General features: G+C 38.3%; 1 protein-coding gene across 2 annotated transcripts in view; it reads right to left on the bottom strand.

Moving 5' to 3' along the window:
• RELN (reelin) overlaps positions 1–24,498 on the bottom strand; it is a 520,317-nt gene that overhangs the window by 226,305 nt on the left and 269,514 nt on the right. For both annotated transcript variants that reach the window (XM_025380191.1, XM_025380192.1), the window contains exons 9-10: positions 10,958–11,054; positions 7,901–8,141 (exon numbers count right to left, since the gene is read on the bottom strand). In XM_025380191.1, the coding sequence (XP_025235976.1) occupies positions 7,901–8,141; positions 10,958–11,054 (338 nt within the window). The remainder of the gene's footprint in view (positions 1–7,900; positions 8,142–10,957; positions 11,055–24,498) is intronic.

Here is a 24,498-nt window from a genome sequence, read left to right on the forward strand (position 1 = left end):
AGATAAACAAGAATAGGCTCGGATGAAATGGTTTAGATATTCTCCCCCCCGCCAAAAAAAAGAAATATCTAAAGAAGACAAGAGTAAAATGTACTATGAATGACAATGGTTTATTTTTATCTTTCCTATTTGACCTGCCACTGTCAACATTATTTTTAAGATCAGCAGTGGAGAGTTCACATACTCACTACTATGTGCATTCCCTTGTTTTATTGACAGTAGCATTAAAAAAGTCATTCGTAGGCCGGGAGCAGTGGCTCGTGCCTGTAATCCCAGCACTTTAAGAGGCCAAGGCAGGTGAATCACTTGAGGTCAGAAGTTCAAGATCAGCCTGGCTAACATGGAGAAACCCCATCTTTACTAAAAGTACAAAACATAGCCGGGTGTGGTGGCGCACGCCTGTAGTCCCAACTACTTAGGAGGCCAAGGCATGAGAATCACTTGAATCTGGGAGGTGAGGCTGCAGTGAGACGAGATCATGCCATTGCATACCAGTCTGGGTGACAGAGCAAGACTCTGTCTCAAAAAATAGAAATAAAAACTAAAAAATAAAAACAAAAAATCATTTGTAGTTAATAAAACTACTATACTTTAACAGTATTTATTATTTAATATTTTCTTATTGAGTCATGACAACATGAGGCAGATGCTATTATTATTCCTGTTATAGGGAAGGACACTGAGAGGTTAAATAGCTTACTCAATATCGGGAGAACCCGCTCCCGATGCTTAACATGGGTTCTTTTCTATTTCCTAAGTGTCTAGGCTGGTTTGAGAAATAAAGGGAAAGAGCACAAGAGAGAGAAATTTAAAGCTGGGTGTACGGGGGAGACATCACATGTTGGCAGGATCCGTGATGTTCCCCGAGCTGTAAAACCAGCAAGTTTTTATTAGCGATTTTCAAAAGGAGAGGGAGTGCACGAATAGGGTGTGGGTCACAGAGATCACATACTTCACAAGGTAATACAATATCACAAACCAAATGGAGGCAGGGCGAGATCACAGGACCACCAGATGAGGTGAAATTGAAATTGCTAATGAAGTTTCAGGCACGCATTGTCATTGATAACATCTTATTAGGAAATGGGGTTTGAGAGCAGACAACCTGTCTGACCATAATTTATTAGGTGGGAATTTTTGTCCACCTGATAAGCCTGGGAGCACTATAGGAGATCGGGGCTTATTTCATCCCATCGGCTTTGACCATAAAAGACGGGACGCCTTAAAAAGGGGCCGTCTATAGGCCTACCTTCAGGGCACATTCTCTTTCTCAGGGATGTTCCTTGCTGAGAAAAAGAATTCAGCGATATTTCTCCTATTTGTTTATGAAAGAGGAGGAATATAGCTCTGTTTCCGTCCAGCTCACTGGCGGCCAGTTCAAAGTTACCTCTCTTGTTCCCTGAACATCGCTGTTATCCTGTTCTTTTTTAAAGATGCCCAGATTTCATATTGCTCAAACACACATGCTCTACAAACAATTTGTGCAGTTGACACAATCACAGGGTCCTGAGGCGACATTCATCCTCCTCAGCTTACAAAGAAGATGACGGGATCAAGAGACCAAAGTAAAGACAGGCATAGGAAATCACAAGGATACTCACTGCGGAAGTGATAAGTATCCATGAAATCCTCACAATTTATGTTCAGAGATTACAGCAAAGACAGGCATAAGAAATCACAAAAGTATTAATTTGGGGAACTAATAAATGTCCATGAAATGTTCACAATTTGTTCTTCTGCCGTGGCTTCAGCTGGTCTCTCCGTTAGGGGTCCCTGACTTCCTGCAACAACTCAAGACCAGATGGCTAACAAATGGTTAAGCCAAGATTTGAACCCAGACCAGTTTTAACAATTGTGTTATATCCAGTCTCTTTCATAACATTTGCAGTGTCTTTAAGTCATCACTGAATTAAAAATTAATCTTCCTGGCCGGGCGCGGTGGCTCAAGCCTGTAATCCCAGCACTTTGGGAGGCCGAGACGGGCGGATCACGAGGTCAGGAGATCGAGACCATCCTGGCGAACACGGTGAAACCCCGTCTCTACTAAAAAATACAAAAAAAAACTAGCAGGGCGAGGCGGCGGGCGCCTGTAGTCCCAGCTACTCGGGAGGCTGAGGCAGGAGAATGGCGTGAACCCGGGAGGCGGAGCTTGCAGTGAGCTGAGATCCGGCCACTGCACTCCAGCCCGGGCGACAGAGCGAGACTCCGTCTCAAAAAAAAAAAAAAAAAAAAAAAAAAAAAATTAATCTTCCTGCCTTATAAATTAGATCCTCTTGATATTTTTCCAGCTTTTCTAGGCTGTCTAAGATCCTCCCCCAGTGGGATCATGAAGGGGCAAGGAGCCCTCAGCACAAAAATGTTGTATTCATTAGCCAGAGGTGCAATGCTAAGAGAGGAAGCACGCATGACCTGCGTGAGAGATGCTTTGGGGTGAGTGAGCCCTAGCTTTGGTGAAGAGTGGGAGGATTTCCAGAGAACCTACTGGTAGATTCAATAGAAAGCCAGTTTTGATCACTTGCCAGGCCCAGGAATCAATGCCAGCTCACAATAATACGTGCCTCTTGCCTTGTCTTCTCCTTCCAGATCCAATCCTGGAGGGTTAAGAATCTGAAACTAGTTAGGATTGGGGGTGGTGAGTGAGGAGGGAGAAGGAACTGATTACTGTCCCCATTTCTACTGCAGGAGACCTGCGCTGGAGGTGAGCAGCTGTGGATGAAATCTGGAGCTTGCATTATCATCATTAACTCATCATATTGATAGTGAACTGAGATATCTGGGAGACTAAAGTAACTAGATGACTCTTTTGGTCTATCCGCAGTCTTAGGACCTATCCTAGTTTTATGCAAAGAGGGCAGGGATAAAGGAGCTGCCACAGCAAATTTGAATGGCCAGTGGAAAAAGAGTGGCATTTTTTTTTGTCACCTGTCTCCATCCTGACAAGTCCTGTTTGTTAAACTTAATGGTTCCACTAGCACAAAGAGGAGGGAGGCATTAGCTATGCAAAACTTCCCAGAGACAATGGCATTTGAACTGAGCCCCTAAGGATGGAGGGGAATTACTAGGAAGGGAATAAAGAAATGTGGAAAACCATACCTAAAGGAATGCAAGTGAGAATTTCTCAGTTGGCTGTATTTGTGACGCTGGAGCACAGTGGATCAGGAGATGAGGATGAAAATTACGCTGGATGACTAATTACAATAGTAAAGACCTGGAACCAACCCAAATGCCCATCAATGACAGACTGGATACAGAAAATGTGGCACATATACACCATGGAATACTATGCAGCCATAAAAAGAATGAGTTCATGTCCTTTTCAGGGACATGGATGAAGTTGGAAGCCATCATTCTCAGCAAACTAACACAGGAACAGAAAACCAAACACCACATGTTCTCACTCATAAGTGGGAGTTGAACAATGAGAATACATGGACACAGGGAGAGGAACATCACACACTGGGGCCTGTCAGGGAGTTGGGGAGCAAGGGGAGGGAGAGCATTAGGAGAAATACCTAATGCGTGTGGGGCTTAGAAGCTAGATGACGGGTTGATAGGTGCAGCAAACCACTATGGCACACATACACTTATGTAACAAACCTGCATGTTCTGCACATGTATCCCAGAACTTAAAGTATGCATATATAAAAGGAATATAACAAAATCCAGGAAAATTAAAAAAAAACAAAGGATGAAAAAAGGTAAAAAAAAAAAGAAAAGAAAAGAAAATGAGGCTGGATGAAAATTGGAAAGGGCCTTGAATTATAAGTGAGGGATTTTGGCTTGTATCCTCTAGGCCTACATAGGAAGTCATCAAAGGTCTTAAGCATGGAGGCAGCATAATGTAGTATGTGTTAAGGAATGATGCTAGAGTTTTTGCCAGTGGCATCCCTTTGGATGATCCTTGGTTCTAACATCTTGCCAGGCAGTTGGCTACATTAGACTGTTGATTTCTCTTTCTTTATTGTTCCAAGGCCCCTACTCTATTTCACCTCCTCTGTAGATTACTGAAAACACCTCCTGCCTTCATAAAGGAAATATTTTAATATTTATTCCTCCTTAAATACACAATAGGTTGCCCATCAGTGCCTAAGATGAGCCAGTAACTAGAATTTTGAAAACAAAATCAGCTGTTACGATGTGGAAGAAAGGGAAGCAAACAGTGCTTGGGTTGCACTTGTTAAACTGTAATGTATAACAAAATCAGTCTTCTGGAGGAAGGAACAGGTGGTACGCATGGAACAAAGCTGGAGCAAGATCAAGAGACATGAGAAAAACACGAATCTTTTAACCTGCAGCCAGAGAGTGATGGGGGAGAAAACATGCAGATAATTTAACAGGTATATGTTGGGAAGAAACACAGACAATCAAGAAGCATGTCAGTTACTCACTACTTGTGAGAGCAAAGCTATGTGGCAACTGAGAGCAAGAGTTCTAAAGTCAGTTCCTGGATTTGAATCCTTATCCTGCTACTGGTGAGAGGTGTATTTTGGACAAGGTATTTAACATCCTCTATGCTCCACTTTACACATATGAAAAATGGGACTAATACAGCATCTTCTTTAAAGGTTTATGAGGATCCAGTTAAATGAGATGATGATGATGATGATAACGATGACGATGATGATGATGTGTGTGTGCGTCTGGAATAGTGAGTGCCTAGAAGAGTAAGTGTTCAATAAAAGTAGCTTGATCAAAGGTAATCCTAACTGTGCTTGGAAATTTTTCCATAAATAGTTCCATTTTGTAATTAAGCATTGCTGTTAGATGTCCTCTTTGAGATAATCAAGATGGAAACACCTTGGAATTTTTTTTTTTTTTTTTTCCAGATCATAGCTCACTGCACCTTGAACTCCTGGGCTCAAGCAATGGTCCCATCTCAGCCTCTGGCGTAGCTGGGACTACAGGTGTGCACCACCACGCCTGGCTAATTTTTTTTTTTTTAATTTTTGTAGAGACAGGGTCTCTCTATGTTGTCCAGGCAAGTCTTAAACTTCTGGCCTCCAGTGATCTTTCCACTTTGACCTCCCAAAATGCTGGGATTACAAGCATGAGCCTCTGTGCCTGGCCATCTTGGAAACTTTTAATGAGTAGGTTGAACAAATAATACAACTCTAAAAACTAAAAATCCAAAATAAAGCAATGCTTGAAAAACACCTTGTGACCAATAGGAACATTGAGATATGCTTTCTAATTTGCTGTATTTAGCTTTTACCTCAGAGGCCGTCAAGTAAAGAAACAATATTTGACAAAGAAGTTGCATATAGTCTAAAGAAACAATTTTTATTTCTAGAATTCTAAATCACTTGGCAAAAGCAATTCTTTCATTCTCAGATGGTGAAACCAAAAAACAAAAGGGCAGTCATGTAAACGAATTAAAATGACAAATTCTTAGATTTTATTAATGCATTTATTTGAAGTTTTAAAAAGAAAATTCAGAGAAAAATTTCTACCCAATGGCCAAGTCAAAGATAATGTTATAAATCATTACTACAATGATTTTTTTCCTTAATAGACATAGGTCACTTGGCAAGTCTCAAACGTGTGATTGGAAAGCTTATGAGTAGGATGAGGGACCACAAAGCAAAGCATATTCCACATAAAGTTGTAATATAATTAAAATTACTACCGAAGCAAAACCATACTTCATGCATTTTTATCATGGGTGGTACCAAATACATGCAATGAGAAACCGAATAGCTAATTAGATTAGTGCAATGGCTTGTAAAATGAAACAGAAAGTACATTTATGCCATAAAGGGTACTCAGACGAAATGATAAATGATCATCATGGCAAAATGTGAATCCCAGGCCCTGAGGTCTCCTGGGTTTATGCATCTGCTTGCCAACATTGAACAATGACAGCAGAAATTCCTCTTTTAATCAAGTGGTAGTGGGATATGACATAGGCTATTCTGACAAATGTTTTTTTCTAGACTCATACAAAAGAAATCCATGGCTCTTTAAGGAGCCATGACTTCAGATTCTGTCAGAATAAATTTCCATAAGGTTTACTGCTTGTATTGAGCAAAGATAATGTCTGTTCCTAACATCAATTAGTATACTTTCAAATCAAAGCAACATGACTAGGGTTTGACTTGTTAAGCAAGAAGTCATTTGCATCAGGAGAGTTCCTGTGTTGAGGGTTCACCAAATAATTTGTAATAGTTTTTCTGGTGCTCAACTCTATTATTAAAATGAGGTGAGCATTCTCGATCTTTCTATTCTACTTGCTACTTTTCTTGTGATCCTCACCCCTTTCTAGCTCGGGATGTTCTGTAGCTGTGAGACACATTTTAAAAAATTCTTCAAGCTGTGTTTGTATTTTATTTTCATATGTTAGAAACTTGAGAGGATACTGTTGAGGGTCTCATGGCATTTTCGTATCACCCAAGTGCAATTTCATGCACTCTCCAGGCAGGCAAGCCCATGATTTCAATTCCCATTCATAAGCCTAATGATTGCCAAATTTGGATCTTTCTCTGAGTTTCTCACCCAAACATCTACCCTCCCATCAAATCGTTCTTCTTGCTTTCCCTGAAGATAATAAAAATTGATATGTCCAAAAGAACTCACCAACTTCTAGCAAAACTGCTTCCTCACTATGTTTCCTTTTCAATGAACGGCACCTGTCCACCCAGTTGCCTACACCTTGTCCCTGACATCTAACATTCTTTTGTCTTCTCAATACGTCCCCAACCTTTTCTGTTCCCTGTCCTAAAAACTGAAATAGCCACATTTTTCCATCCTCTCACTCCTAATTCTGGCCAATATGATCTCCCATTGAACTACTATAATAAGCCTCCTGTTTGGTTTCTCTGGATGCGCTCTTTCTTCCGTCCGTTCAGTCCTCTATCCTCAAAGGGATATTTCAAAAACAAAAATGATTGGCTCCTGTTTAAAGCACTTCAGTGGCTCTCTATCACCTTCAAGATAAAAATTCAAACTCTACAGACTCTTGCAAGATCTTCCAGGTCTTGTCACTGGCCATGTCTTCAGACTTTTCTATCACAAGTCTCAACTTAAAATGTATTAGACAACTATTCTGAATTTTGCCTAAGACTTTTACTTTGTGCTCTCACCTTCCAGCCTTAGTTTGGGCTGCTATAAGAGAGTACTATGACCGGGTGGCTTAAACAACAAATATTTCTTATAGTTCTGGAGGCTGCGAAGTCCAAGACCAAAGCACTGGAAGATTTGGTGTTCAGTAAGGGCTACTTTCTGGTTCTCAATGTGCTCTCTGGAGTGTCTGTACCCTTGTCACTTAATTACCTCCCAAGGTCCCACCTCTAATACCATTGTATTGGAGTTAGGATTTCAATGTATGAATCCTGGGGAGGTGGAGGCACACACTCAGCCCACAACCCAGCCTTAATGTATCTGATTTATAAATCTAGACACACGATTCCTCCTACCTGGCCAACTCCAAAGTACTGTTTAGTCTCTACTTGGAGTCCCTATTCTCCTACCCTGCCTTTGTAACCCCCAAGTCTGCATTGGTTATATTGTACTTTCTCAATACTCTGAACTTTCCCAGCAAATCATAACCATTAGGCTGTTTCATATTTGCATGTTGACATATTTAACTCCCCCCAACTAAACTGACATCCACACAATAGGAAGAGACACATCTAACTTTTTGTGGTTATATTCTCTGGGTTCAGCCCAGTACATGGCACAGTGGGTTCTCAAAAATACTTGTTAAATGAATGAATAAGTGAATGTTTTACACCAATGACTCTCCATCCTTAAAAGGTACAGTAAGATAAATAAGTATATTATCTATTCCTTTAATAGTGGTTTTCGTAAAATAGTTATCTTTATACAATTTGGTTTATTGAGCTTCACTTTTAGAAAGGAGATGAAGGATTAAAACAACCCCCAAACCAAAAAGAGCTCTAACCTTAACTGTAGCTCCTGGGAAGAAAAGCCAGTTGCCTGTGTCCACTGGGTCGAGACTATCTTCTAAAATGACTTGTCTGTGAGCTGAATTGATGATCAGGATATTATCTAAGGCCCAGCAGGCTTCATACACTTCACCTACACGAAGATTTTCCTGCTTCCACTGAAACTGGACATTCTCCCCTTTGGCGTCCTCAGGAAGATAGAGGATATGGATGATTGTGCTGACATTGGAAGGGGCTCTGGAACATAGAGAGAGATGGGAAGTTCAGCAATGTTGACTTTTTCTTTCTTAGAGATGAATTTTGTTTCTTAAGGTTGTAGTTTCATGATCTCAAGAATGTTATATTTATTACCGATAAAATACCCAGAATCTCGTAGCCCTTAAATCTTTTAATATTTGCTGACTATTAAGATTTTCATATTGAATGACGACAGTTCAAGTATTAAATACCTACAAAAGGTTTACATGGAACACAAGTCAGGCACTAAGTATGTTCAAGTAAGTCAGTAAGGGAAAAATTAAAGAGAAAATGGTACATACTGTTATGGCTTATGTAAAAAAATTACAAATCACAAAGTATATCCAGCACAATTTTTTGCACATGGCAAACATACAATCTAAAACAGGTTACTCAATAATAAGGAGAAAAATTATAAAAGGGTGATTTTTTTTTTTTTTTAAAACAGGGTCTTGGTCTGTTGTACAGGCTGGAGAGCAGTGGTGCTATCACAGATCACTGTAACCTTGAACTCCTGGCTCAAGTGATCCTCCCTCCTTGAGTAGCTAGGACTACAGGCATCCATCACCAGACCCAGCTAATTTTTATTTTTATTTTTGTCGAAATAGGTCTTGCTATGTTGCCCAGGCTGGTCTCAAACTCCTGGGCTCAAGTGATCCCTTCTGCCTCAGCCTCCCAAAGTGTTGGGACTGCAAGCGTGAGCCACCGTGCCTGGCAAAGCTGTGATCTTAATGTTGATTCTTACTTTGAAATTATTCACCTATTAGAAACCACTGTGTGCAATATGTTTAATAATCAATCTAAATTATTTTTATTTCTACTAACCAGATATGTTTTCATGTTTAGTCTGTATCAAATGTGAGTTTTGCCATAATTAAATGCTCTCACTTATAATACCTCACCATTTCACATAGATCATCCTTAAAAACATGATATAACATGATTTTCTATACTACCTCTACTAGAATCTAGATCCTTCTGCTATATAATAAAATATTTTTATTAAACATTTTCTTCCACCAAAGTAGAAACCTGCTGTAGTAAAAATGATTGCCTTTGCTAAGATTAAAAGTGGTACTAAAATGCAAACTAGCGGTACCCTGGGCTTGTCATAAATCAGTTTTGAAAGGACTAGAGAAGAGCCATATTTCTCACTCATCAATGAAGCACATATATATCCGTAAAATTGTCACCATAGGTTATAGATGGTGTACCTTACCTTTGGGGGTAATCAATTCCCTTTTCTTTTAAAATATTTCATGATGACTATGCTTTTAGCTTCCCAAAGAATTGAAATTGATGAAGAGAATATATTTAGGTAGTGATTGGGAGCACTTTCACTCTAACCTCCAATGGTAAGGGAAATTTGCATTGGTTTGGTACATGGCCTAAAACTTAAAGTACCATTTAGTGAAAAATAGATGGGTTCTGCTGAACACGATCTTTATATGTTCTAATTAAATATGTAGTTTCACTGTTCATCATATCAAAAACTTGTAGCTGGTTTCCAGCAAGAAATATGTACCATAATTTACTTAAACTATGATATATAGCATACTAGAAAGAGAAAAAAATGGAAATATAGCTAAAATTTTCAATATTTATGATTCTTTGTTTAAAGCCATTTATAGAAATATTTAATATGAATGCATTTTCATAACTACTAGAAATTGCAAAGAATAGCAAAATGTTCTGTTATAAAATTGTCACAGTATGTCAGCGCTCAGCTTGTATCAGGTGCCCATACATTATATTTTGTCCTGACACAGAGAGAGACAATCTATTAAAATCCATGAGTTAGAAACACTTTTCTCAGTTTTTGGTTAGACTAAAGATTTGTGAAGTTTTTATTATTATTATTTTTAAACAGCACTACCAAAGAAACTTTAGACAAACTGGCTTAGTATTATACTGACAGCCTAATATTTATTCTACTACCCTAAATAATAGTTCTTTTAATATGGAACTATAATAAAGAAAACAGCTGGTAGAAAAAAAGAAAGCTGTCACAAAACTGATAAGAAAATATTCCACTTAAGTTATGCTAACTTAAGAGCTAACCCAATCATAATAATCACTTTATAAAAGTTTAAGCTATTTTTTTCCTTTAAATATCTTATACCTAAAATTAAGTATCCATTTAGAATTTTATTTCATGGTTTAAACTCTTCAGTAGTGGCAAACATAATTTGAGTTTTGCTAATCTAGCCAAATCTTTTTAACATGAACGAATTTCTTCATCCTCAAGCATCCTACCTTATTTTCTTATTGAGGGATATTTTTTAATAAAGAAAATGTAATAGGTAATTACAAGTCGCATCACAATTATGACAATAGAATTTTAGAACTGGCCTCAGGGAAGTTAGAAAGGATGTGACAGAACTGGAGATTAGATGTAAAAGGCCCTGTGGCTATTAACTCAATATCATCACAGACTGGAAGGGATTTAAGTAGTCATCTGATGTACTTCCAGACCATAAGGCAGGCCGGAGTTAGGCCACCTAGAGCAATGGATGGTGATATTATTTTGTGGAGAATGTTACCATAAAAGCTATGATCGCAAATTTTCTTTTACCAAAAATAATTTGTTATAAGTACTGCTGACAGGAGGAAGTTCTGAATGGAAAATGACACTTTTAATAATATCTTCTCTGAGCAGGGCCGGTCATAACATGTGCATCCATAGAATTCAACATAATTAACAACCAGAGTCCTTTTCACCCTAAAGAAAAAGTTGGTGGTGGATTAAAGGCATATAGGAGAGTAGAATTCCATCTATGTCAGAATTTAAGAAAATACTTTAAATTACAACAAACCTAATTTTCTCTAGCTGAATCCAGTCCGCAGAGTTATTCTTGGCATATAACACGATGATGCTGGGGTCTGAATAGCTAAAGCGACATGAACCTGACCCTGTAAATAGCAATAACAATAAATTTCAAGGTTAAAAAATAATGCAAATACATATTATCTTTTCTGATAAATATTTTAGATAACCTTTAAACTATTAGATATTTGTCTGGTAACTTCCCCATTCTTCTAACGATGCTGAAATTTCCTGTGATCTGTTCTGGTAACTATCATTTGATAATCTTAGGAACCAGAAAAAAAGGTAAAATAAATAAAAATTACAGATTTCTTTAGAGATACATGAACTACTAAATTTAATTGTAAAATAAATACTTAGTGCTATGCCAAGAAATAATTAAGTATTATGGGATGGCTAATGAGGTCATCATGGTTCTTGCAAGTTAATATCAATTAGGAGTGATTACATTAAATGGTACATAAGTCATTCCATTGAAGAATAAAAACACCATTCTTTTTCTGTGTGTGTATTATCTAAATGATGAGACGGTACATGAGAAACTAAAATACTGTAAAGAAAACTCAGATACTAAATGAATGAGTCCTATTACGGATGTGATTGGTATTACTCTCCCATAGCCCAGCATTACAGATTTCAAATACAGATTGTGTCCCTTTGAATATTTGGTGATTATTTATCATTATTATTTTCAATAGTGGAAACACTAGCACCAAAGAAAATTTTTAAGCTGATAAGAATCTGTTTCCCCATGTCGAATGAATTCATATAATAAAGCATAGCATGACTCCAATTTCAAAGCTCTCAGAATGACCAAAACAGCCCTGAAACACTTGCCAGAAGAGTATTGTAACAGATGTAGCACAAATTTTTATACTATCTTTAAAATGACTGAACCAAAAGAAAAAGAAATAGTGCGATTTATGTTTAACTTTCACCCATCTGCTAGAGGAGCCTCAGTTTCAGCAAATGGCATCTGTTGAAAATTTTACATTTGTAGTGCTCAGGGGTTCCAAGCTTTAATCAGACTCATTTATTTTATCTCAGTGGCGTTTAGTACAAAACCAGTTAGTTGGTAATTGCCAGAACTGGCAGTGTACTAAAAGGCCAAACAGCAGTTTTCCTAGATTTATTCTCACAGCCAAAACGTAAGTGAAAAAGCATGAAAGAAAAGGATATTCAAAGGAAAGCTACCGAGCAACCCTGATCTCAAATGGAAACCCGCCTTATGCTACTTTAATTGTTGCTAAAATTCTACTTTTCTTGAGCAGGTGCTTAAAATAAATATCAAACTGTGCGACTGGAAATGGTGACAGGAAGGATTATGTAGGACAAACTTCAATACAAACAAGAATGAGGTCTAGCAGAGAATCTGATTTTGAAGGAAAGTTCAAATTAGCTTCAAGAATTTAAATGTTACTCGTGTGCTTCCTTTATGTCTTACACACCATAACTACTTAAAAGCAAATGTATAAGGCAAGTCTCTGCAAAAGGAAAGCATTCTACAAATGATAACCAAAAATGTTCCTTACAGAATGCAATTTCTTGTGAATTGTTTACAAATTAAGAAAGAGAAGGAAAGCTGATACACACAAAAATAAAAATGTGTCAAAATATAGCCTTGATGACAAATATGACTTCTCTTGTCTATTTTCTTATGCTACCATCTCAGTGTCATGAGGTTAACTTTTTTATGCATCTAGAAAATAAAAAGGCACCCAGCAGATGACTCACTTTTCCTCAGCCACTCAGTAACATTTTCTTATATCTAAAACATTAGTTTTTGTTGAATGCATCTCTTCCTTGCCATGTCAAGGGACTCTCACTGGCTCTTGCCAGATCTCTGCAATAGTGATAGTGAATAGTTAGTCTCCCTGTCCCAGCCTCACCGGTTCTCACCCAGCTAGTGTTGCCAGCGCTCTTTCTGCAAGTCAGCGGAATCGTGTTACCTCTGTGCTTGTAACAATTCCTCAGTCCTTTGAGGGAAAAGCTGCACTTCCATCCCCAGTGGGGTAAAGGTGCACAGATCCTACAGATCAAATGTGTACCCTAAGAAACAGAACTAGCCCAGGGTTATCTTGAAGCATTCATATGTAAAAAGATGACCAAAAAGGCAAAGAGATTCCAACAGAGGGGTGGACAACTGTAAGACCATGATTGGGGCTCAGGGTATGAGTGGTCAGCCAGTGGAGAGGCACTGCCCATGCCAGAGGAACTGAGGTGGAAGGTACCAGCTCGAAGGAGCGCTTCCCAAGAGAGCTCTCAGCTTTGGAAATCTGCCTCACTTAGAGGCCACTCCCACCAGATTACCCTTCCAAACATACCAGGCCAATGATAAATGATTCCCTACTCCCGCCCGGTGTTGCTGTATGTATAACTGGGTAAGCTTTTTCTTCACACAAACCCTCCAAATTGCAATCCCACTGTCCCATAGACTTTGGTCAGCAGAATATGTTTTGTTCTTGCCCAGATTGAAATGGCTGCTTGACTCTGTCTGAAGTGAGAGGAGGAAAGAGTTAGTCATTGCTCATCCCTTTGTCATGTACCCAGGTGCTTAATGTCACTCCTGGCTCCCTGTGCCCAGACACTGTGACACCCCTCAAGGTATCTTCTTAGGGAGTGAGGAGGCAATGCTAAGCAGGCAGCACCTGTAACAGGCACTTCTTTATTTCCTCTCTTAAATCAGAGATATTTATTGCCAAAGTTGAAATTTAAAACCAGAAAGGAAGGACAATTTCAAATGTCAAATGCAAAATATCATCTTACTTGCCTGTTCGTTTTCCTCCTTCAGGTCACTTCCAATGTAATCCTTCACTCTGAGGCAGCAATTTTTTAAGAATTTAAGGAGTTGTTGAAGGAGGAAAGGTAATGGAGAATCATGGCTATCAAGGTGTGGTCTGAGAGGAACTGATGAACTTAAACTGGTCTACAAATGCAAGCACTTTCTTTTGTACTTTCAGGCAAATGAGCAAAGCCCATATACTTCATTTTTACCCACAACAAGGGTAAAAGTGAGTAAGGGTTTCTAAGGTTTGGTAGTCATAAACAAAATTAGCAAACATCATGAATTTACTGAGGTCCCCACACAGTCTGAGAAATCTGGCCCTCACACACTGATGCACACAGAATACTTCTATGCCACCAGTTTGGGAGAAGAAAGGATTTTTTTGTGTGAAAGGTAAATGGTTACAGTGGTCTTAGTTATCAATTCTTGATTTTAAATTGACAAATAAATTGGTGAATGATAAAGATAAACCAACAGTCATAGCAACTGTCACACTATCATATTGTTTACTCAACCCCATAATATATAAGGCAAATTGTTACCAATTGTGCCTATGAATTTGTCATTTTAATAACTTCCTTTGTATGATCAAGTTAAATATAAAAATTCTGGCTTTTAAAAATTTTCTAGCATTTTAATGTAAAATCCTATGTGTAAGTTCATTCTTACTAGGTTAACAATGTAAAACATGTAATTACAAAAAATAGGAACACAGATTATAATGCCCTCATCTTTTCACCCACAAATCCACACATACCATCCTACCAGTGTTTTCTGCCATCCTCCTCTTACGGTGGATGAAATATTTCTGCTATAATCAAAGGTTAACTTCCTCATGTGGTCTATTTAGATCCCACCTTGCCTTGCTTCTTAAGAGTCCTCCACTCTTCCTCCTGCATCATCAATTTCTCCCAATGAATTTCCTGGATAATGTCTATTATCTTACAAACATCTAACAATATACAACTCATCTCCTATCTAAAAAAGAAAACAAAAAACAAAAAAAAAACCAAAAAACTTTCTTGATGTCATGGGCCCACCTTCTGCTCCTTCCCTTCCTACTTTTGCTCCCTTTTCGGGCAAAACTTCTCCAAGGAGTTGGCTGTCCAGTGACTGCCTCCACTTTCTCACAATTTATTTTCTTTTCCCCACTCCATCCAGGCTTCTCCTCTCAAATACTCCGTTGATACCACTCTTGGCTAGTCCCCAGGTCACTGGGGAGTTCATGCTGCCAAATCAACAGATTGCTTTCCTAAATTCAGGTTATGTGACTTTGCAGCAGGATTTGTCAAGGCTGATCCGATATTTCTGGGATGTTCTTTTCTCTTCACTTCCACCACCCTCTTGATTTTTCTCCTGCCTCACTGGCCATTGCTTCTGAGTCTCCTTTGTGGCCCTTTTCCTCTTACTCCCAAATATTTTTTATTAATTTTTAATTTATAATAATTGCACAGATTTATGGGGTACAGTGTGCTGTTATGATATATGTATACATTCCAGAATGATTAGATCAGCCAATTAACACATCCATCACCTCACATACTTCATTCTTACCTCTTAAATGGGCATATTAATCTTAGTAAGTCAAAATCAGAAGTATTGATTTTCCAGTAACCAGATATTCTGTGTGTCTCTTCATTTCGAATGACACCACCCCAAATACAAACAAACAAACAAAAAAACCTAAAACACTTTGGTGTTTAGGAAGAAATATAATAAAATTGTAACCTTATAGAAAAATGGTTCTCTAATTTGTAATATGATGAAGTAACGAGAAAAATCTGATGGTAGGTGTATCTTACAATGCATCACCTAGCCTTTAACAGATCATACTTAATTTTTCTTATTTGAGAGAAGCCTACATGATAATGAATTCAATGCTTATTAGCACTACTAACCATTCTATATAATTTTGTACTCCACTTTTTAGAGTAAAATTGCCTCTGATATAACATATCTTCCAGAGAGGCAGTATGTGTAGGGTTAGGAGAATGGATAGAGGAGACAGGCTGCCAGGGTTGCAATCTGAGCTTTGACACTTCTAAGATGTGTGACCTTTGACATGTCTTAAGCTGTGTGGCGTTGGGCAAGTCACTTACTCTTTCTGTGTCCTAACTTCTGCACTTGTAAAATGTGAAAAATGACAGCAACTGATTCACAGAACTGTTGTAAAAATTAAGGCATTAACACAAGAAAAGTACTTCGAAAATAGTTACTGGTGCATACTATTTAATAAAGTTTAGCTATGATTGAATATTTTTAAATTTTATTTTTTAAATTCATTTATCCCAGAAAAAGGAGGTAATGCCTGATCATATTTGTTCATGGACTAAATATTAAATTCAACTACTACTTACTAAAGAACTTACAGTACACTTTTCCTCTATAGTTTCTTTTACTTTGGGCTATTCCCCTACTCTTTACTGGACATGCTATAAATTCAATAACAATATGAAAACTGAGACCTAACTTGAGTAGCTCAAATATTTGTTAGCATCATTGGCAAATATACTAGTAGGGAAAGAGAAGAATCTCCTTTTACTTGTTGAAAAAAAAAACAGGGAGCTGCTCTGAGAGTAGGCTAGTAAGACAGATTAGGAAAAGAGATACACTTCATAAGGTCTATACAATTGCTAGAGTGGAGTTAAAAATTTAATTGTGCAATTCCAAGCATCCAAAGAAACCAGAAAATCTGATTAGTTAGAATTTTAATAGTACCCATCCAAAAAAATTTCCAGCAACTCAAGAGAACAATGATAGGGGTTATGAACAGATAGGCTCTGCTATAGACATTTCTACTTTACAAGTAAGGAAACTAAGGTAAAGAGTAAAAATTTCATCCAAGGACACCTACTAACAAATGAGATTCAGAATGGAGTAGATATAAATCCATGCTTTCGACTACTTCACTATACTTCTCCTGGTGTACAAAACACTTTCTTCTTCTTCTTTCTTTTTTTTTTTTTAATAGTGCTACATTTTCACAGGGTACATGAATGTATTAGGACGGGTTTATGTGCTGCTGCTTCTACTCAGGCTCATGACTTAAGGGCATAATAGTCTTGTTTTTGATAAAGAGAGAAAAACCAAAAGGACTGAACCTTTAACCCTGCTGCTAGTCATCATCTCAACTCTCTCTCAGGTTTTACCATGGGAGAAGATTACAGAAAAACTGAACCAAGAGGAAATACCATGTGTACTTGGGCATCACTTCTTTGCACATTCCTTGACCATTCCTCTCCTTTCCCTGCCCTCATAGCCTGTCACCCAAACCTGTAGACCCTCCTTTTGCTCATCTGTTTATGGACAGGGGTCTCACTATGTTGCACAGGCTAGAGTGCAGTGGTGGGATCAGAGTTCGTGTAGCCTCAAATTCCTGGGCTCAAGGTATTCTCTCACTCCAGCCTTCCAAGTAGTTGGGACTACAAGCGTGAGCCACCATACCCAGCCCTACATATTTATTAAATTTATACCTGTTTTTTCCCTTCACCACCACCTCCTTAGATCATTTTTCACCCAGATCAATGTGAGAACCTCCTAACTGGGTGCTCAAAAGAAATACACAAAAATTAACCTTCTAAAGAATTTCTTTATTACGTATTTGCTTAAAAAAAAAAAAAAAAAAAAAAAAAACTATGGGAAGGCATTATAAAGAGAGCTAAAAATGTTGCATTCCAAGAAAAGTAATATCCCAACATTTTCCAACTCAATTATGTGAAAAGTGTTAACCTGACATAATATTGCAATCATAAATTTAAGATATGCATGTAATTCATATTTGCTTCCTAAATAACACATTCCATGATGGTTTACAAATCTATTTCTTTTTTTTTTTTTTGAGACGGAGCCTTACTTTGTCATCAGGCTGGAGTGCAATGGCATGATCTTGGTTCACTGCAATTTCCGCTTCACGGGTTCAAGCAATTCTCCTGCCTCAGCCTCTCAAGGAGCTAGGACTACAGGCGGGTGCTACGACGTTCAGCTGATTTTTGTATTTTTAGTAGAGACAGAGTTTCACCATGTTGGCCAGGACGGTCTCAATCTCTTGAGTTTGTGATCCGCCTGCCTTAGCCTCCCAAAGTGTTGGGATTACAGGCATGAGCCACCACACCCGACCGCAAATCTATTCTTTTTTACAAAAATTTGACCTCTCAGATAAGCAAAACAAACAAAAAACTATTTCTAAAGTTACAATTTTACCATAAAGTACTTGTTATTTAAAAATGAAGGAATAAAAAGAATGACAGATATTTCTAAACTGTTGCTACCTTTTAATGTTGCAGAGATTCATCAGTATAATTCTAACAAATATTTTATTGTAAACTTGGTCTGATCTAGGAACTACTTTACCTAATCTAAAATTACAACTGAAATAGGTATCTACTTTTACTCTGGTTCTATTTAAAATACTACTGTCCCTGGTATCATTTAGATAAAATAGACAAGTAACTTCCCACTTTTGTCATAGGAAGCCAGGCCAAGATGATGAATTAATCAATCAATTCATCAATGAGGTGACCAACTATTAAAAGTATCTCTTATGTTAGAAGTATATGTGAACTCAAAAGCCTAGTTGCTGTCTTGTGATTCAGACTCATTTCTTTTAACCTCAGCTGTCATTCAGAAAAAAAAGTAGGAAAAAGAGACCCTCTAAATAGCCCTTCTTACTTAAGAAGTAAAACATCATTTAGTACTGACATTTCCATAAGGGGTGCTGTGGCCACCCAAACACCAGTGGGTAAGACTCTTGATGCTGGCTAGTCCTTCTGCTCGGTTAGCTCTCTTACATGATTTGGGCCTCTGTTTAATGGTTATGCCCCTCAGATGCCTTACCCTGGCCACCTGTAATAAAATGCTAACCCCATCACTCACTGACCTCTGATTTAATTTTTTCATTGCACTTATTACTCCCTGACATGTTCATTTATTTGATGGTTGCCTCCTCTCACCAGAATGTTGGCCCCTCCAGAGCAAAGATTTTGTTTCACAAATTTTAAGTGCCTTGAGAGCTGCTTCACACAGAAGAGGAGCTCAATGAACACTTGAATGAATGAAGGCAATAAAGCCCTTCCGAGACTCGTCAGTTAAACTCCAGGAAGAGTGTCTTTTGGAAATACAATAATACTATTATTATTAATAACTTTTCTGTAGTACCTATTTTCAGCAGGATAGGGAGATGAGGTGATTTACAGCCCCTGTCCACTATTACAAACACTGATGCTCTTCTAGGAAGAGCCAGAAGGGCAGCATCTCAGGCTGGCACCAAGTATTATCTGGGTAACAACATCACATGGTTCTGCCAATGCTACATTTCTGTTTCTCTGTTTAATATCTTTCCCTGGTGATAAAATAAGCTACAAGTATAAATTAACTACAATTGGTTAAAGATATGGTGACTGCTTTAATATTTCTTGTAAGGGCTGCCTTAATTGAAACAGAAAACATAATAACCATGTTTTCAGCCAAACTAAATTCCTGCTTAACTCATGGTTCATTGTTGTTACCCAGTTCTAGGACTTAGGACCACAGTGGTAAGACATTTAAGAGATCACAAAGATGAACGTGCTTACTTGTGAGGGGCCCAGGCAGCCTCTACCACTACCCACGGTTATGTGGGGAGTTCAACTGACAGAGAAAGGACTATATGGCTTGACTCCCAAATCAGTGCTCTTTTCCCTCTGCCCATTTATACCAACAGTAAAAGTTGTTTGCCAGACTGGATTAAGAAAATGTGGCACATATACACCATGTGTATACTATCTGTATACTATGCAGCCATAAAAAAGGATGAGTTCATGTCCTTTGCAGGGACATGGATGCAGCTGGAAACCATCATTCTCAGCAAACTATCGCAAGAATGGAAAACCAAACACTGCATGTTCTCACTCATAGGTGGGAGTTGAACAATGAGAACACTTGGACACAGAAAGGGGAACATCACACACTGGGGCCTGTCGTGGGGTGGAGGGAGAGGGGAGGGATAGCATTAGGAGATATACCTAATGTAAATGACAAGTTAATGGGTGCAGCACACCAACATGGCACATGTATACATATGTAACAAACCTGCACGTTGTGCGCATGTACCCTAGCACACAAAGTCTAATTAAAAAAAAGAAAACTTACTAAAACTGTAAAAAAAAAAAAAAAAGTTGTCAGTATATATGAGTCATAAAGTGATGTGCATATGCTGTAGAATATTCCAAATATATTAAAAAATTCATGGCTTAAAATATCTACATTAAATAAAAAATATTATTTCGCATTAATGATTATTTCTTATTGAGAATCAAAACAGTAGCTATAGCAGTATATAGAAATCTCTATGGTCCCTACATGACAAGGCAAAAGCAATAGAACATGAAATAAAGGGAAGATAAGATGTAATCAGAATTTGAAAGGGAAAGTTGAGGCAACTAACTTGCAGTGAGAGTAAGAAAGGAGGAAGGAAGCGTCAATAAGACGAATGTCAGAATGTGAATGTATATTATCAGTGCAACAAATCTAAGTGTAATGTTCAATTCCAATATGTTTGTCATAGACAGAAGAGGATTTACCACGAAGCTGATGAAGCTTCAGCTTCATGGCCCTCACTTTGGTCAGCACTATCTAAGGTCCTGGGAGAAGCTCTAGCAATATAGTCTGATGGCCATGTTTTATAACACTTGCAGTTGGTTAAGATCGTGGAAATACATTTATCTTGGGTTAGTGTGATATAGTTATGTGGTTTACTTTCCATTTTGTAGTCTAGTCATGTCATTCTCACTAGAAAAACAGCTTCCAGGAACTCCTATGCCCACTGTGCTGATGCATCCAGCATCATGACTCAAGGATAATGATGATACACTATTTAATGAGTGACGTCAATTCAGAGAGCAGCTAAGATTAGTCGCTGCACAAGGGAAGTTGAAATGTCCTGAAATATAAATAAGAGAGAGGTTTTCCAATTCTATAACGATTCTAAAAATCTAAATGACATGATCAGTAAGGAGTTGCAAAGGCAAATATTAAGCATCAACTCTGATCTAACAAGCTAGAGGCAGAATACCCTTTCTATTATTTCCAGAAAATATTACAAAATTGTTGTCATAGGAAAAGGCGATTTAAGAGTACATGGCCGGCCGGGCATGGCGGCTCACGCCTGTAATCCCAGCACTTTGGGAGGCTGAGGCTGGTGGATCATGAGGTCAAGAAATCAAGACCATCCTGGCCAACATGGTGAAACGCCGTCTCAACTAAAAATACAAAAATTAGCCAGGCATGGTGGCCCGCACCTGTAGTCCCAGTTACTCAGGAGGCTGAGGCAGGAGAATCGCTCAAACCCGGGAGGCAGATGCAGTGAGCCGAGAGTGCACCACTGTACCCCAGCCTGGCAACAGAGCGAGACTCCGTCTTAAAAAAAAAAAGATATAAGGAAAAAAGTACTATAGAACATTTCAGGCAGTTAACAGGCAGTTAACAAAAATGTTATATTTCTTGATTTTGTGATGTTTGTGGTACAGTCAATTTTGAACAATTTGTAATTTGTTTTTACTTCTTTTTGCATTCTAAATAAATTTTCACATTTGTACCTAATTTGGAATGTGTAATTTTGTATTTTTTTCCTTAGAGAGAGACCCTAACCCTCACTCAAGTTGTTTAAGCTTCAAAGGTGGACCTACACAACTCAGACCCACTCTGTACAGAGCTTGTACTGCGCTACATTCCTACATTTCAAAACTGTCTTAAATCACGGGTCCCAGAGCAAGGCAATCCAGACTACAAAGTTCATTTTCCACTTTGCTTAGCATGGCACAATCAAATGTATTTAATGACAGGACAAGAATAAAGACAGAATAAGAATTTGAAATTTTTGAAATTCTTTTCTTCTCTTAAGGCAGGTTTGACTCAATTAAAGTATTTATATATGGAAGTGAATCACAGTACAACTAGATCAGGATTGATGAAATGACTTTTAAGCAATGTTTACACACACAAAAATGCCATTTTTTTAAAGGCAGGGTCTTGCTCTGTTGCCCAGGCTGGAGTGCAGTGGTGTGATCACAGCTCACTGCAGGCTCAATCTCCGGCGTTCAAGGCATCCTCTCGCATCAGCCTCTCAAGTAGCTGGGATTACAGGCACCCGCCAGCATACCTGGCTAATTTTTTTGCATTTTTTGTAGAGACAGGGTTTCACCATGTTGCCCAGGCTGGTCTCAAACTCCTAGGCTCAAATGATCCACCTGCCTTGGCCTCTCAAAGTGCTGGGATTACACGTGTGAGCCACCACACCTGACCTGCCATTCATTTTTGACTGTGTTGTCAAAATGAAACCTACATTGACCCTCATAAACCTCATTAAACCTCAGGGACTCAGAAACCGGAGAGAACCTGTAACTTCCAAGTCTTGCTAACTGGAATGTTTCTGTGCTATGCCGGCCTGGAGAATCCTAAAGAGCTTTTAGAGTTTATAATCTCAAGAATACACAAGCACATGAACCTGCAGCAATTATGTACTAATCAAATGCAATCCACATTAAGTACATAAAAATTCTGCTCATTGTGCAGTAGCCTATTTACTATAATATACACGTAATATATAAAGAGCCAGGAAATTTCCAAAATTCACAAATAAACTTTGTTTTCTGTTTCCATCCCTCTTCAGTAGTTGACATAATAACAAACAATATAAAGAATAGCTTGATTTGATATAAAATCAAAGCCACTTGAAAATACAAGTATTAGTAACTCCTAATGAAAATTAAAGAGTTACTTCCTTCCTTGGAATAATAGCCATATAGGTCCATAATCCCTTGAAGTTAAATGAATTCTATAATTCAAATAACTTAATTAACTTATAGATTTCAAAAAGGCAATATGGTGCATATGCCTTGCCTAGAGCAGCACTCTATATTCCAACACATTAATACTTCTACAGTGAAATGCATGATAATTCACATAAGTAACAGAAATAATGATCATAAATAGCTTTAAATCCTTTCAACACAGGTCTTGCTGCCAAATGAATTCAGGTCATGTCAAACTTTGCCATCACATACATTTTTTAAAAACTGGCTTGTGATATTTCCATATTTTTTGTAATATGAAATTACAGATTAGGGATTGTGAGCCTGTATCTTCAAGAATTACATCTATTTTGTTTTACTTTTATAGAAGGATCAATCAATTGGTGTTTAGTCTCTCAAGGCCTGGTTAGTTTTGGGTAGTTTTTTTTTTATTTGGTTATATCATTCCCCACCAATCCCAGGACTTTTCAAAGTAAATCACAGTAGAATGCAATAGAAGAACTACTGTTATCTTGGGGATTGGTAGTGGTTGCTGGGAGCAGCCTCTTTCCCCAAAGCTCTGCCTTAAAAAGGAGCTGCCTTTTCAAATGCAGCACAGAGCCACAGAGGGAGAGAACTGATCTCACAGAATTTATAGATGGGGAAAATCACTGCCAGAAATCATGCCTCTAGATAGCACAGTGGGACCCATAAATACTGAAGGCTTGAGGAGTGTCTGGACAGAACTCTGTTGAGGATTCCTGCAGCGCGAGTGCTGCCACTGCCATTACTCAAAACTCAGACCTCAGAGACAAGCACAGCTCTAGGAGCTGCATGTAAACGACAGCATTTGATATAGAAAGATCATAAAGTTATAGAATGGATGCAATCTGGCTACTCAGAACTCCTGCCACAAACTAGAACAACTCTTAGCAGGATCAGCACATCCTTTCATCTTTTCTAGATAGATAAAGGAGAACGGGACCATTAACTGGAGGTTGCAGTGAGTGGAAAGAGAAAGAGATGAATGGGCAAACTTTAGGGAGCTTTTACACAGCTAGAAACTGTTACTCTCAGGGAATATTACATGTTACTGTAGGCTAGGGCATTCAAGAAAGACTTGCCTCATTCTACATTGAAATGTGAAAAATGTGATGAGCAACATAAGCAGTTCTGGCATTTACCCCTTTTTTTGAAGCTAAGGGTGAATTTTGAGGTATTATTCACCAGGCAGAAAATACACTTACTCTACCCCCCCGCCCCACAAAATTAAGAAACACAATAAAAGCTTCTTTGCTACTTTGCAATTCTTTTTCAAATAACTCTGCCCCAAATAAGACCATTATTACCCAGATTATCAATAGTTTGATAGTTCTATGAACAGCACTGCAGAAAAATGATTATATCATACTTAGATTTCAATTTCATTCTTTACCATCTGCCAGAAAATCTCGAAAAATATTAGCTCTCTTGGCCCATGGTATCAAAATATTCTGCTCTTAAGTAGAGCAACATCTTGATGACATGGCAAGTCTAGGAGTACTAACTCATGAACAGTATCTAAAATATGACTCCCAGTTTTAAGCACATAATGCTGTAATTTCCAGGATGGCTGGTTTAATATATAGATTATATATATATTTTAGTTTTCATTTAGTTTTCATTCTGTTTTATTCTTCTTCTAGTACAAAAACCTACACTATATAACATTTTATATATCTGAGCATTTTTTTTTTTTTTTTTTTTGAGACGGAGTCTGGCTCTATTGCCCGGGCTGGAGTGCAGTGGCCGGATCTCAGCTCACTGCAAGCTCCGCCCCCCGGGTTTACGCCATTCTCCTGCCTCAGCCTCCCGAGTAGCTGGGACTACAGGCGCCCGCCGCCTCGCCCGGCTAGTTTTTTGTATTTTTTAGTAGAGACGGGGTTTCACCGTGTTCGCCAGGATGGTCTCGATCTCCTGACCTCGTGATCCGCCCGTCTC

This window comes from Theropithecus gelada, chromosome 3, assembly GCF_003255815.1.
Source record: "Theropithecus gelada isolate Dixy chromosome 3, Tgel_1.0, whole genome shotgun sequence".
Classification (NCBI taxonomy): Eukaryota; Metazoa; Chordata; class Mammalia; order Primates; family Cercopithecidae; genus Theropithecus; species Theropithecus gelada.